At 44.4% G+C, this 14,342-nt stretch overlaps 1 protein-coding gene across 8 annotated transcripts in view; it reads right to left on the minus strand.

The window, feature by feature from the left end:
* The window catches only part of LOC109445761 (apolipoprotein L6-like), a 50,487-nt gene that overhangs the window by 4,326 nt on the left and 31,819 nt on the right, over positions 1 to 14,342 (minus strand). For 4 of the 8 annotated variants that reach the window (XM_088796853.1, XM_088796848.1, XM_088796841.1 and 1 more), the window contains 2 exons: positions 9,458 to 9,551; positions 6,448 to 7,270 (listed from right to left, as the gene is read on the minus strand). In XM_088796853.1, the coding sequence (XP_088652979.1) occupies positions 6,448 to 7,270; positions 9,458 to 9,513 (879 nt within the window). In that variant the 5' untranslated portion in view covers positions 9,514 to 9,551. Of the gene's footprint in view, positions 1 to 2,113; positions 4,566 to 5,476; positions 5,602 to 6,447; positions 7,271 to 9,457; positions 9,598 to 13,581; positions 13,808 to 14,342 lie in introns of those variants that run through there. The other 4 variants (XM_088796843.1, XM_088796850.1, XM_088796856.1 and 1 more) reach the window with 3 other exon arrangements.

Below are 14,342 nucleotides of genomic sequence, written 5' to 3' on the forward strand. Positions count from 1 at the left end.
CATAGTAGGGGACTTCAACACACCTCTGACAACAAGGGACAGGTCTTCCAGACAGAAAATCAATATGGAAACAACAGCCTTAAATAACACATTGGACCACTTGGATTTAATTGATATTTTCAGAGCATTTCACCCCAATGCTGCAGAATACATGTTCTTCTCAAGCGCACATGGAACATTTTCCAAGATAGACCACATGTTAGGCCACAAAACAAGTCTTGATAAACTTAAGAAAATTGAAATCATACCAATTGTCTTCTCTGACCACAGTGCTATGAAATTAGAAATGAGCTCTAGGAAAAACCTGGAAGACACACCAATTCATGGAGGCTGAATAACATGTTACTAAATAATGAATGGGTCAACCATGAGATCAAGGAAGAAATCAAAAGATATCTCAAGACAAACGAAAATGAAAACACAACGACCCAAAATCTATGGGATGCAGTGAAAGCAGTCCTAAGAGGGAAATTCATAGCATTGCAGGCCTACCTAAAGAAACAACAAAAATCACTAATCAACAGTTTATCTTCACACTTAAGGGATCTGGAAAAACAACAGCAAAATAAGCCCAAAAAGGAGACAATAAAGATCAGAGCGGAAATAAATGAAATAGAAACCAGAAAAACAATACAAAAGATCAATGAATCCAAGAGTTGGTTTTTGGAGAAGATAAACAAAATAAACAAACCTTTAGCCAGACTGATCAAAAAACGAGAGAGAGGACCCAAATTAATAAAATCAGAAATGAACGAGGAGAAGTGACAAGAGACACCACAGAAATATAAAAAATTTTTAGAAATTACTATGAGCAACTATATGCCAACAAATTAGTAAATCTGGAAGAAATGGACAATTTTCTAGAAGTATACAACCTTCCAAGGCTAACTCAGGAAGAAACAGAAAACCTAAATAGACTGATTACCACCAAGGAAATTGAATCAGTAATCAACAATCTTCCAACAAACAAAAGCCCTGGACCAGATGGCTTTACAGGTGAATTTTGCAAAATATTCAAAAAGTAATTATCACCTATTCTCCTCAAGCTCTTCCAAAAAAATCCAGAAGGAGGGAAGGCTCCCAAACACTTTTTACGAGGCCATTATCACCCTGATCCTCAAATCAGATAAAGACACTACAAAAAAAAAAACACAAAAAAAAAAACTACAGGCCGATATCTCTAATGAACATAGATGCAAAAATCTTCAACAAAATATTAGCAAACAGAATTCAGCAATACATTAAAAAGATCATACACCATTGTCAAGTGGGATTCATTCCTGGTATGCAAAGGTGGTTCAATGTCTGCAAATCAATTAATGTGATACACCACATTCACAAAATGAAAAATAAAAATCATATGATCATATCAATAGATGCAGAAAAAGCATTTGACAAAATCCAGCAGCCATTTATGATAAAAACCCTTAAGAAAGTGGGAGTAGAGGGACCATATCTCAAAATAAAGGCCACATATGATAAACCCACAGCTAACATCATACTCCATGGGGAAAAGCTAAAACCATTCCCCTTAAGATCAGGAACAAGGCAAGGTTGCTCACTTTCTCCACTTCTTTTCAACATAGTGCTAGAAGTTCTAGCCACAGCAATCAGACAAGAAAAGAAACAAAATTAGGCATCCAAATCGGTAAGGAGGAAGTAAAATTGTCATTATATGCAGATGACATGATACTATATAGAGAGAACCCTAAAGACTCCACCAAGAAACTATTAGAGCTGATAAAGGAATTTAATAAAGTAGCAGGATACAAAATTAATATTCAGAAATCAGTTGCATTTGTATATACCGATAATAAAATATCAGAAAGAGAAATTAAGAAAACAATCCCATTTACAATTGCTTCAAAGACTATAAAATACCTGGGAATACATTTAACCAAAGAACTAAAAGATCTGTACTCAGAAAATTATAAGATACTGAAGAGAGAAATTAAAGAAGATACAAATAGATGGAAACACATACCATGTTCATGGATAGGAAGAATTAATATAGTTAAAATGTCCATACTGCCTAAGGCAATATATATATTCAACGCAATTCCTATCAAACTACCAAGGACGTTTTCCACAGAAATAGAACGTATAATCCTAAAATTTATATGGAACCATAAAAGACCCCAGATAGCCTTGGCAATCTTGAGAAATAAGAACAAAGTGGCAGGTATAATGATACCTGACATCAAATTAAACTACAAGGCTACAGTAATTAAAACAGCATGGTTCTCGCATAAAAACAGACACATAGATCAATGGAAAAGAATAGAGAGCCCAGAAGTAAATCCATGCCTATATGGTCATTTAATCTATGACAATGGAAGCAAGAATTTACGGTGGGGTAAAGACAGTCTATTCAATAAGTGGTGCTGGGAAACCTGGACAGACACATGCAAAAAAATGAAGCTGGACCACCTCCTTACACCACATACAAGAATAAATTCAAAATGGCTTAAAGACGTAAATGTAAGATCTGAAACCATAAAATTCCTAGAAAAAAATATAGGAAGAAACTTTACAGACATTACCCGGAGTAAGATGTTTACTGATATCCCCTCGCGCGAGGGAAGTAAGAGAAAAAATAAACATGTGGGATTACATCAAACTAAAAAGTTTTTTCACAGCAAAGGAAACCATCAATAAGACAAAAAGGGATCCTACTGAATGGGAAAAGATATTTGCCAATGATATATCCGATAAGGGGTTAATGTCCCAAATTTATAAAAAACTCACTCAACTCAACTCCAAAAAACAAACAACCCAATTAAAAAATGGGCAGAGGACATGAAAAGACATTTTTCTAAAAAGGACATACAGATGGCAAACAGACATATGAAAAAATGCTCAACCTCACTAACCATTAGAGAAATGCAAATAAAAACCACAATGAGGGGCCAGCACGGTGGTTAGAGCTCCGTGCTCCTAACTCCGAAGACTGCCGGTTCGATTCCCACATGGGCCAGTGGGCTCTCAACCACAAGGTTGCCAGTTCAATTCCTCGAGTCCAGCAAGGGGTGGTGGGCTCTGCCCCCAGCAACTAAGATTGAACACGGCACCTTGAGCTGAGCTGCCTCCCAGATGGCTCAGTTGGTTAGAGCGCGTCTTCTCAACCACAAGGTTTGCCAGTTTGACTCCCGCAAGGGATGGTGGGCTGTGCCTCCTGCAACTAGCAATGGCAACTAGACCTGGAGCTGAGCTGCGCCCTCCACAACTAAGACTGAAAGGACAACAACTTGAAGCTGAACGGCACCCTCCACAACTAAGATTGAAAGGACAACTTGACTTGGAAAAAAGTCCTGGAAGTACACACTGTTCCCCAATAATAATAATAAAAAAAACAGTCCTGTTCCCCTTCCCCAATAAAATCTTAAAAAAAAACAAAAAACAAAAAAAACCACAATGAGATACCACCTCACCCCAGTCAAAATGGCTATCATCAATAAATCAACAAACAACAAGTGTTGGCACGGATGTGGAGAAAAGGGAACTCTTGTGCACTGTTGGTGGGATTGCAAATTGGTGTAGCCACTATGGAAAACAGTATGGAGGTATCTCAAAAATCTGAAAATGGAGCTACCTTATGATCCAGCAATCCCACTCCTAGGTATCTATCCGGAGATATCCAAAACTCTACTTGAAAAAAATTTATGCACCCCTATGTTTATTGCAGCACTATACACAATAGCCAAGACATGGAAACAACCAAAATGCCCATCGGTAGACAACTGGATTAGGAAACTGTGGTACATTTATACAATGGAGTATTACGCAGCCATAAAGAAGAAAGAAATCTTACCATTTGCAACAACATGAATGGACCTAGAGAACATTATGTTAAGTGAAATAAGTCAGACAGTGAAAGACAAATACCATATGATCTCACTTATATGTGGAATCTAAAGAAAAATGAATGAACTAATCAGAAACAGTCTCAGAGACATAGACGAAAAACTGAGGATTGCTAGATGGGAGGGGGGATGGGGATAAAGGGATAGGTGAGGGGATTAGAAAGCACAGTCAGTAACCACAAGATTGCTACGGGGTTACGAAAATCAATTTGGGGAATGTAATCAATAATGTAAAGATTTTGTAGGGTGTCCAACGGACACTTGTCTCGTTAGGGAGACCACGTCAGGGAAGATGTAGATGCCTGATCACTGCACTGTACACCTGAAGCTGAAGCTGAACAATAATGAATGTCAACTACAATTTTATATATATACAAGAAGCAGAGTACGGTGTGAGGGATGTAAATGATAAATGTCTAACTATTACATTGTTTTGTGCACCTAAAACTAATTTAAAAAATTAAAATAAATAAATACATTAATTAATTAAAAAAGAAAAAAAGATTGGTGAACTGGGAAGCCTGGAATGTTCCTACAGGTTTCAATATCCTGAAGAGGGAGTTCCAAGAACTTGGGCTGGGGGGACAACGCAGCCTCTCTCCTTCATAATGGAATCTGGTTGAGCAGGTTCCGGTGACAGCCTTTTGTTTGCAAACTTTATCCAGCAAATGACTGGATAAGAAGGATCTTATCCAGCCATTCCTGCCCAGGTGGGAGAGGAAGAGAGCAGAGAAGTAACGGAAGGGGAGTTGATATAGAACATACAACATACCCTCATAAACAATAAGATAAATGGAGCCACTTTAAAATGGACCCGGAGCTGCCATCCCAGAGGAACTGCCTGGCACATCTTATGCCTCAAACTTTCGCAATGTTAAAACGGGGCAAAATAACCTTTGAACTGGACCTAAGCAAACTTGCACCCCTGAAAAACTGTTTACAAAGATAACAAGATAGTTATTATGGCTACTGGACTGGTGACAACATTAAAAACATTGTTTAGAATTAACACCTCTATGTTATGTTATCTGCACAAATAGAAATGCCTTCCTTCTATTGATGTACCAGTAATTGGTCCCCTTCCCTTTCTCATAAATACCCCTTGCCTTTGAATCCTAATTGGAACAGTATTTGGCTTCTACCTGAATTAATGATTCTAGAATAGGTATTCTTATTGAACTCAAATAAATGCTTGTTTGCCTCTCACTTTGAAAGGCCTTAAAAAAAAGGGGAGGGGGCATTTTTATTTTCAGATTAACACCCTTCACATCAGACACCCTACTGTGTAATCATCGGTACTCAATATGGATACAGAGCCCAGCATGAAACAACAATACATGTTTAATATGGACTATGCAGGAGAGAGTGAATGGGGACTAAAGAATAAAGTGACTGAGTTAGCACCAAGTGAAGGAATGAATGAAGAAACAGAGCAGAATGAAGGAGAGGGGACAGTGTACTCAGTCCCCTCACTAGCTGACAGTGCACTCAGGACCCAGCTGGCCCTTCCAATTAGACTCCAGGCGTTTCCTCTGCCAACCCTGCCCACCCCACCCTGTCCCTTTTATTCTATTCAGAGGCCTCAGGGCTCAGCTTGCCTTCTTCATCCTTACCTGACACCTGGGATCCTGCTTCCCCCGTGCCTGGCTGAGGGCTAAGGCAGAGCCCCTGAGCCTTTCTTCTGTAAGAGCCTTTCTTCTTCCTGCAAGAACCTTTCTTCCTCCAGGAGCCTTTCTTCCTGCAAGAGTTTTCATAAAGAAACAAAAACACCAATCACAGATAAGCTACAGAGGGTTCCCATGCACCGTGTGGTGCAGACCCAAACCCAGGCTCTGAATCAGGCTCCCGGCTTTGTCATCCTGACTGCCTCCACCTGGCTGGGAGAACGTGGCAAGTTCGTAAGTTCCCTGTCTTAGCGCGGGCTACCATAACAGAATACCCCAGGTGGGGTGACTTAAACCGTAGGAACGTATTTTCTCCTAGTTCTGGAGGCTACACATCCAAGATCAAGGCCACAGCCAATTCAGTTCCTGGTCAGGCCTCTCCTGCAGATGTCTCACTGTATTGTCACATGGCTTTTCCTCTGTGCTGGTGCAAGCAGAGAGAGATCACTCTCGTGCTTCCTCCTCTTCTTAGAAGGATTATGGCTGCACCCCTGTGACCTCATTGAACCCCAATTACCTCCCAAAAGCCCCATCTCCAGATAGTCACACTGGGGCTTAGAGCTTCAACATAGGAATGTTAGGGGGACACATTTCAATCCCTAACACTCCCTGCAGCTCAGTGCCCTCTTCTGTACAACGTGAAAGACCGTATTCCCAGCACAGGGGCCTCTAGGAACACCAAGGGAGAAACAGAAGGCACGCCCAGGTCTGTGCAGGACAGCCCCCATTATGTCCTAGAGTACGGATACCGTTTGGACGTCCAGGGCGACCATTCGCCCCATGTGCTCAGGAATATGCATGCAAGCTTCACACAGGCACTGGCTTCCTTAACACCCTCGCATAACCCTCCGGGCCCATCAGCCCCAGTTCAATCTCCCTCCTCCTTCCAGCCCCACCCAAGAGGGAAATCCTAGCCTCACCTTCTGCCTCAGGCTCTCATAATGCTGGGTGAGTTCTGCCAGCTGTCTTTCCTGCTCTGCGGCATGGGCCCTCAGCACTTCCGCATACTTTGCCTTTGCTCCCTCTTTCAGGTGCTTCCACTCACTCACGAGAGAGTGCAGCTCCGCGCAGAGGCCTAAGCCAGCCATCGCACCACCCAGCAAGTAAGTGCTTCTCTTCAGCACCAGCGTTGTACCCCCAAAGGCCTTTTGCACCTGTCTGGCACGGCGGGCTGAGACTTGGCCAGTGGTCAGGAGACGCTTGGCAGCGGAGGCCAGGCGTGGGTGGGCTCTGGCTATCTGCAAGGCATCAATGTTCTTCTTGATGCTCTTGATGTTTTTTCCTTGGTTATAGAGAGACATAACATAGGAGGCTAGCTTGTCTGCAGGCTGCCCTACCTCTTGGTCACAGGTGGACACTTGGCGGCTGACCTGAGCTTGGACTCTTTCATTGTGACGATGTTCCAAAATGTTGGTCAATATGCCGGCGGCCCCGGCTACTGTCCCCACCCCCGTGCCAGCAGCAGAAAGCACCAGGCTTCCTCCCACTGTCACTGGAGCCAGGGCTAAACCCAGGAAGCTCATAACACTTGAGGCGACAGCAACGGAGCTGGTCACCACATAGGTCTTGGCGAATGTTTCGTGGGCTCTGTCGATTTTGTCTGCAAGGGCGAGGTTCTCTTGGATGGCCACTTCCAGTTCCCTTTTAATGGTGGGAAACTCTTGCAAAAATATACCATCTTCAGCGGACAGAACTCTGTCTTGTTGCTCCTCATCTTCACACAGAAAACCGGCATCCTCGTCCCTGTGGATGGGTGAAATGAAGATTTTTGCTTCATTCTCCCAGAAGGGAAAGCCAAATTCTTGGGCCCATCTGGTTTCCAGCTGTTCTTGCTTCTCCCAGTTTTGAATCCTGCCTGCATCTCCCTAACACCTCCGTCACCTCTGACCTGACCGTGAAAAGTCCCAGAGTGTTGCTGGAAGCTGCTGGTTCCATGAAGAGAAGAAACACATAAAAGGGGCGTCTGGAGGGACAAATGGAAGAAATGCAGCCTTGGCCAAAGAGGTGGAGAAGGTGGTTAGTCCTGAAGGACATTTCCAGCCTTGTTCAGAGAGACGCAGTGAGGAAATGCTAATATCTTAGTGGGACTAATGGTGGGAGAGGTTCAGGAACAGTAGGAGAAAGAGGAAACCAGGTGTTGGGTGGGAGGTTGGCAGCTCTGTATATGTAGAGGTGAGTGAGAGGGAGGCGGCTCCATACTGTGTAATGCAGCCTGCCCTTCGATGACCTTGAGTTTGGCTGCTATGCTGTGTCTTTGCTTCTGTCAAGAGTCGCACACTGAGAGGCCAAGATAAATGATCAGTAATGTTCTGAACGTTCTCCTTGGCACTTGGCCAGCTTTACTTGACTCCTCAAGCAGATGCAATTGGTCCTTCATGAAAGAAGTCAGGGCTAGAGGGGCCCAAGCCTCTCCTCCCCCTATTTCTCATAGTATGAAGTGTTAAGGGACCTTGCCCAGCCCAGCTGAGAGTATCCTCCATGGGAGAGCAGTGTCAGGGGAAGCAAAGCCTACTCCCTCAGGTACTTTCTTCATACCAAGTGCCATTGGCACATTCCCTTCAGAGCCAGATCTGGGGGCCTGGTGATAACACAGATTCCCCGGCTCAGAGAAGAGGATCAGAGTTGGAAGGGACCTGGAGAGACCCTGATCTGCCTCCTTTACTTCTCAGTGGAAGGAGCGGAAGCTCAGAGAGGAAAGGGGACTCGCCCAAAAGGACACATGAGGTAGAGATGGAGCTTTGAATGGGGTGCAGAGTTCCAAGAGCGTCCATATTTTCAGCTATGCCTCCCTCAGTCAGGAATTCCGCACTGAGGTGTACATACCCTTGAATATGTCTTTCTCTCTCTCTCTCTCTCTCTCTCTCTCTCTCTCTCTCTCTCTCTCTCTCTCCACACACACACACCTTTGCACACGCGCACACACACACACACATATGCACACGCACACACACACACATCTCTCCTGGAAAAGGTTAAAAATCAAATATACTACCAAGGAAACCCTTGAGTATGAATGAATTAATGAATTTAAGCCCGGTTACCAATTAATCAGCAGTTGTAAATGAGTTTCCAGCACAGAAGGTGGCCAGGGGCTTGCAGGATGAAGGGGAAGAGGATTACCCTACTGAGGAACCCCAAACTTTACAGATGTCACCCTCCAGCCCACCCTGACCCCTGTGTGTCGTCGGGTAGGCATGGATAAAGAGAAACAAGAAACAGATATGTAGCTGCACACATTGACAACACCACTTTGCATGTTGTCGAAAGTTGTGTCTTTCACAGGGTGGTTAACTAATGGAAGCTTGGTGCCTTGTGTTTTTGAATTAAACCAAATGCCTGAAACCAAATGACACTTGAGCTGCAGTACATCAGACTGTATTAAGCAATGATACTGACTGACACAGTGTCAAATTGCAATCTGCTTCTATGAAGCACAACACACACAGTTCACCTAATTCACTCGGCGAACGTGTGCTGATGGTCCACGTTGTGCTGGAGTCTGGTGCCGCTCTGTTGGCTGGTTAGCAGATGACGGGGCTTAAATTCATCAATGCAGCAACACTCAGGGCCTTCTTGGTGACATGGGAGCCCTACACACTGAGTTCCTGCCTCCCGGGTCTCACAGTGGTGAGGCCCCCAAGTGGGCCAATTGATGCCCTGAGCGTCCCATTGCCCCATGGCATGTATGTGACTAGATATTAACTTGCTCTGCAAAGTATTTAGTTTACCCTGTGGACTACTTTTTTTTTCCCCCTGGGGGGCTATGTCTTCCTATGTGTAGTGGAGACCAGTGGAAAGGCAGTGCCCGAGTTATGAATAATAATACTATTGTCATGAGGACGTCTGGACATTTCAGCGGAAAAAGTCTTTTTCCAGGGACAAATCCCTCTGGGTTCCCTTTGCAGACCAAGCCCAGCCTTGCATTCTTACCCTGCCTTGTCGTCCGGTAGACTCAGTAGGGCCACATCTTTGCTCATTTTGTCCATGGGAGAATTACAGGTGTCCCCAGGAGTCAAATGATTTTCTGGTTGGAAACACAGATTACAAAATCACTGCAGGTGCCACAAAACCTTATGAAATTTAAGTGTGGAGGGATTTTAGATTATGTGGAATAAAATTAATAATGAAACACTTCTAATGGGCTAAATATTTGCATTGTATATTGAGATATAGCTTATATATGATAAGTACACACACTGAAGTCCTCAGCTCAATAAATGTTGGTATTACACATATATCTGAGTAAGCACCACCCAGATCACTATATAGAACAGAAGGTTTCCTGTCACCACTCCCAACCAATACTCACCCCACCCCAGAGGTAACCACTCATCTGATTAGCTTACCTATTCTGGAACTTTGTACAGATAGTCATTTGTTTTGCCTTCTTTCACACAATATAATGTCTGTGAAATTCACTCATTGTGGGGACAGAGCCAGGAGTGCAGTTTCCAGGCTCTCGCCCTCACGTGGAAAGGTGCTCACTCAGGTAGTAAATGGCCATCAACTGTGATTGGATGGCCATCAGCTGTGGCTAGTTGGCCGTCAGCTGTAACTAGTGAGCCATTGGCCACTAATATAACTGCCGTAGCTACGCTAGCAGAAACTGGGGGCTAGCAAGAAGATGGTGGCTGAGCTAGCAAGAGCGATTGCAGTTAGCACGGCGGATTACAGTTAGCAAGTGAGGTGGGTTGGCAGAGAGAAGTGGACAGCAGGTTGCGGATAGTGTGGTTCCTGCTTCCTGTATTTCTAACCCAGCGACCAGCGAGATTATAGTGGTATGACTCCCCTACCTATGGCTCCGTGGGTGTTCCTTTTTGGCCTCACCATGTCCTGCGTTCTTATGTCGGGAGCGGGACAGGAGACCCCACGTGACTCCCTGCATGACAGTCATGCTGTTGTGGGCACCAACGGTTTTTAAAACTGATTGCTATGCAGTATTTCATTGTATAAATACACTACCATTTGTTTATCTGTTCTTCTATCAGTGGATATGTTTGAGCTGTTTCTAGCCATTGGCTATGATGAACAAATTGATTATAATGATTAAAATCTCATCTTTACAGGACAAGGCAACAATGTATGTCGTGCGAGGAGGCCTGCAGGGTCTCTGGTCCTGCTCCCCATACAAGAACGCAGGATATGGTGAGGCCAAACAGGAACACCCACGGAGCCATAGGTAGGGGAGTCATACCACTACGGTCTCACTGGAGGCTGGGTTCACTGGACGTGCGACCTGCTGTCCGTTTTGTCTGCAACCCACCGACGACTCTCTTTCACTCTCCTCCACTCTCCTCGGCTCTCCTTCGTAGCCGCAGCAGTTATATTAGTGGCTAATGGCTCAATGGCTACAGCTGACGGCCAACCAGCCCCAGCTGATGGCCATCTACTACCCGAGCCAGCACCCCTCCACGTGAGGCCGAGAGCCTGTAAACTACTTTCTGGGGCTCTGACCCCACAATGTATAAGGCCCCTTTGTACAAATAATATTCCCAAGACGTAATAACACTATTATGAGAACTGCAAAAGGCCCTGTCTGAGCAGGCAAGTGGATTCTGAAATCCATCCCAGAATCAACTTGCCAAGTGGTGAGACCTGGGGGCCAGGGATGGAAGGACGTGCTGTGTCTATCTGGAGGAAGGGACGATTGATTGATTGATTGATTGATTGATTGATTGCTCGATTGCTCAGAGTTGCCATCCATTTGTAGAGCTATGTGTCCACAGAATTTGTGGGGACAGAACCCCAAAAAGCAGTTTCCAGGCTCTCGGCCTAACATAGACAGGTGCTGGCTCAGGTAGTAAATGGCCATCAACTGTGATTGGATGGCCGTCAGCTGTAACCAGTGAGCCATTGGCCACTAATATAACTGCTGTGGCTACGCTAGCAGAAAGAGAAAAAATGGGGTGTAGCGAGAAGATGGTGGCTGAGCTAACAAGAGCGGATTGCAGAGAGGCGGATGCCGCCAGCGAGAATATAGTGGTATGACCCTCCCATCTATGGCTCTGTGGGTGTTCCTTTTGGCCTCACCATATCCTGCGTTCTTATGTGGGGAGCGGGAGCAGAGACCCCGCAGGCCACCCCGCATGACAAATGGTGCAGCGAGCAGCGTCTCCCGCATTACAGAGCTCTATCCACCTGTGGGTGGACTTTATCCAATAAGCCCTAAAGCACCACATGGGCTAGCAGTGGCCCTGACCTAACTTATATGTTACAATGAACACTCAAGCTGGAAAACAGACACTAGGTTTGCAAGAGAGGACAGGGGGACCAATTAGGAAGCTACTGCAGTAGTCGAAGCAACAGGTGACAGCTGCTTGAACCAGGTGGGTAGAAATTCGAAGAATGATTGCATTTGAAGGAATCCACAGGATTTTTCCCATGGATGTGAGATGGGACAGAGCAGAGTGGAGACTGACTTCAGGCTGAGTCGGGTTTCAGGTCTGAAGGACTGTTACAGTGAGGGGTCCATCTGCTGAGATGGGAAGGGTGGATGGTTTTCTGGGTGGGTCATAGGGTTCAATTTGGGCAGGTTAGGTGTGAGGTATCCAAGTGATATTGAATAGGCAGTGGATAGATGAGTCTTGTTCTGGGTGGGAGATTCAATTTGGAAGCCGTCAGTGTAGAAAGTAGTTAAAGCCACGAAATTGCATGTGAACCCTAGGGAAACAGTAATACCGTGTTTCCCCCCAAATAAGACCTAAACGGAAATTAAACCGTAGCATGATTTTTGAGGATGCTCGTAATATAAAATAAGCCCTACCATATTTCCCCAAAAATAAGACCAGGTCTTATATTAATTTTTGCTCCAAAAGACGAATTAGGGCTTATTTTATATTACGAGCGTCCTGAAAAATTATGCTACGGCTTATTTTCCAGTTAGGTCTTATTTTGGGGAAAACACGGTAATAGAGGCCCAGGGTGGTCCAAGATGGAGCCCTGGAGCTCCCAACAGTTAAGCCAGGGAGAAGAAAAGAGAGCAAGAGCTGGAGAAAGCAGCTACATACAGGAGAACCAGCAATGACATTTTGGAATCCCAGTGAAATGCTTGCGTGTGGTGGCCCTTTGTGTATCTTGTGTCTTCACATGTTCCAGGCCCTTCTGCATTCGTTCTCTTACGAAGACAGCACTGGATTCTGCGTCACCCTCCAGTGGAAACGGCTAGGGTGCAGGAGCTTACTTTGGCAGATTTGAAATGTGTCATTTCAAATATTTGCTCATTTCTATATTCAGAATGACAGGGAGTCTGACTAAGGCGAGTTGTTTTACCTGCTGGAGAAAACACTTCAGAATGAGTATAGAGCCAGTGTGGGAAAGTGGGTCCAAAGCCCTCTCTGACGCTTAACCGGTACTGTGATTGCAAGAAAATTCACTCACAGCTGTTTCTCTTTCCTTCCTTGTGAATAGCGAGTGAAGTGCCCATCTCAGTTTATGTCAGAGAAGAGTAGATTCTGCACTTTTCATAATTATGAACAGCATAAAAATCCTCTTTTAAAAGGAAAACACTCCTAGACTGGGTCAGAAAGCACAACCCAGTTATACACACTTCTTACAAGAGCTACATCTGAAACATAGTGACTCAGAAAAGTTAAAAATAAAAGGATGAGCAAAGTTACACCAGGCCAGGGAGGTGTCTGTGTTTCTGAAAGGTAGCCCAAGGGGTCCCTGTGTCTTCACAGGGTGTGGGAGTGATCACACAGATCGACATCGTCTGAAAAATTACTTAGAATTATTTACACACACACACTCACACACACACACATACACACACACTCACACATACACACACACACTCACACACACACACACATACACACACACACTCACTCACTCACAAATAAGTGCGAGTAAAGCCGGTAAAATCTGAATAAGGTCAGTGGTTTGCATCTAACTCAATTTCCTGGTTGTGATTTATACTATAATTTTGTAAAATGTTACTGGTGGGGAAACAGGGTAAAGGGGGTACATGGGATCTCTATATTTCTTACCCTGGCCTGTGAATCTATAATTACCTCAAAATTAAAACTTAAAAAAAGAAAGAAAATAGCATACACCTTAGAATGGCCCAAATCCAGAACACTGACAGCACCAAATGCTGGTGAGGAGGTGGAGCAGCAGGAACTGTCAGTCATTGCTGGTGAGAATGCAAAACGGTGCAGAAACTTGGGAAGGCAGTTTACCCATGTCTTACAAAACTAAACCCGCTCTGACCATACAATCCAGCAATCTCGCTCCTCGATATTTCCCCAAAGGAGTCGAAAACTTATCTCCACACAAAACCTGTACAAGGATATTTACAGCAGCTTTATTCATAATTGCCAATTCTTAGAAGCCACCAAAGTGTCCTTCAGTAGGTAAATGGATAAATAAACTGTGGGGCATCCAGACAATATAATGCTATTCTGTGCTGAAAGGAAATGAGCTATCAAGGCGTGAAAAGATGTGGAGGAAATTTAAATGCATATGACTAAGTGAAAGAAGCCAGTCTGAAAAGGCGACATACTGTATGTTTCCAACACTGACATTATGGAAAAGGCAAAACTTTGGAGACAGTAAAAGATCAGTGGCTGCCAGGAGTTGGGGGGAGGAAGGAATGAATAGGCAGAGCACAGAGGATTGTAAGGGCAGTGAGACTGGTCTGTGTGATCCTCTAATGGTGGGTACATGTCATTATATACTTGTCCAAACCCATAAAACGTACAACACTAGGAGTGAAACTTACATCCCCTGTACATAAGCCCTAATGCATCTTTTGGAGCAAAAATTAATATAAGACCCGATCTTATTTTCGGGGAAACATGGTACTTCGGTCATG

This window comes from Rhinolophus sinicus, chromosome 1, assembly GCF_057876585.1.
Source record: "Rhinolophus sinicus isolate RSI-liver-muscle chromosome 1, RSI-T2T, whole genome shotgun sequence".
Taxonomy (NCBI): domain Eukaryota; kingdom Metazoa; phylum Chordata; class Mammalia; order Chiroptera; family Rhinolophidae; genus Rhinolophus; species Rhinolophus sinicus.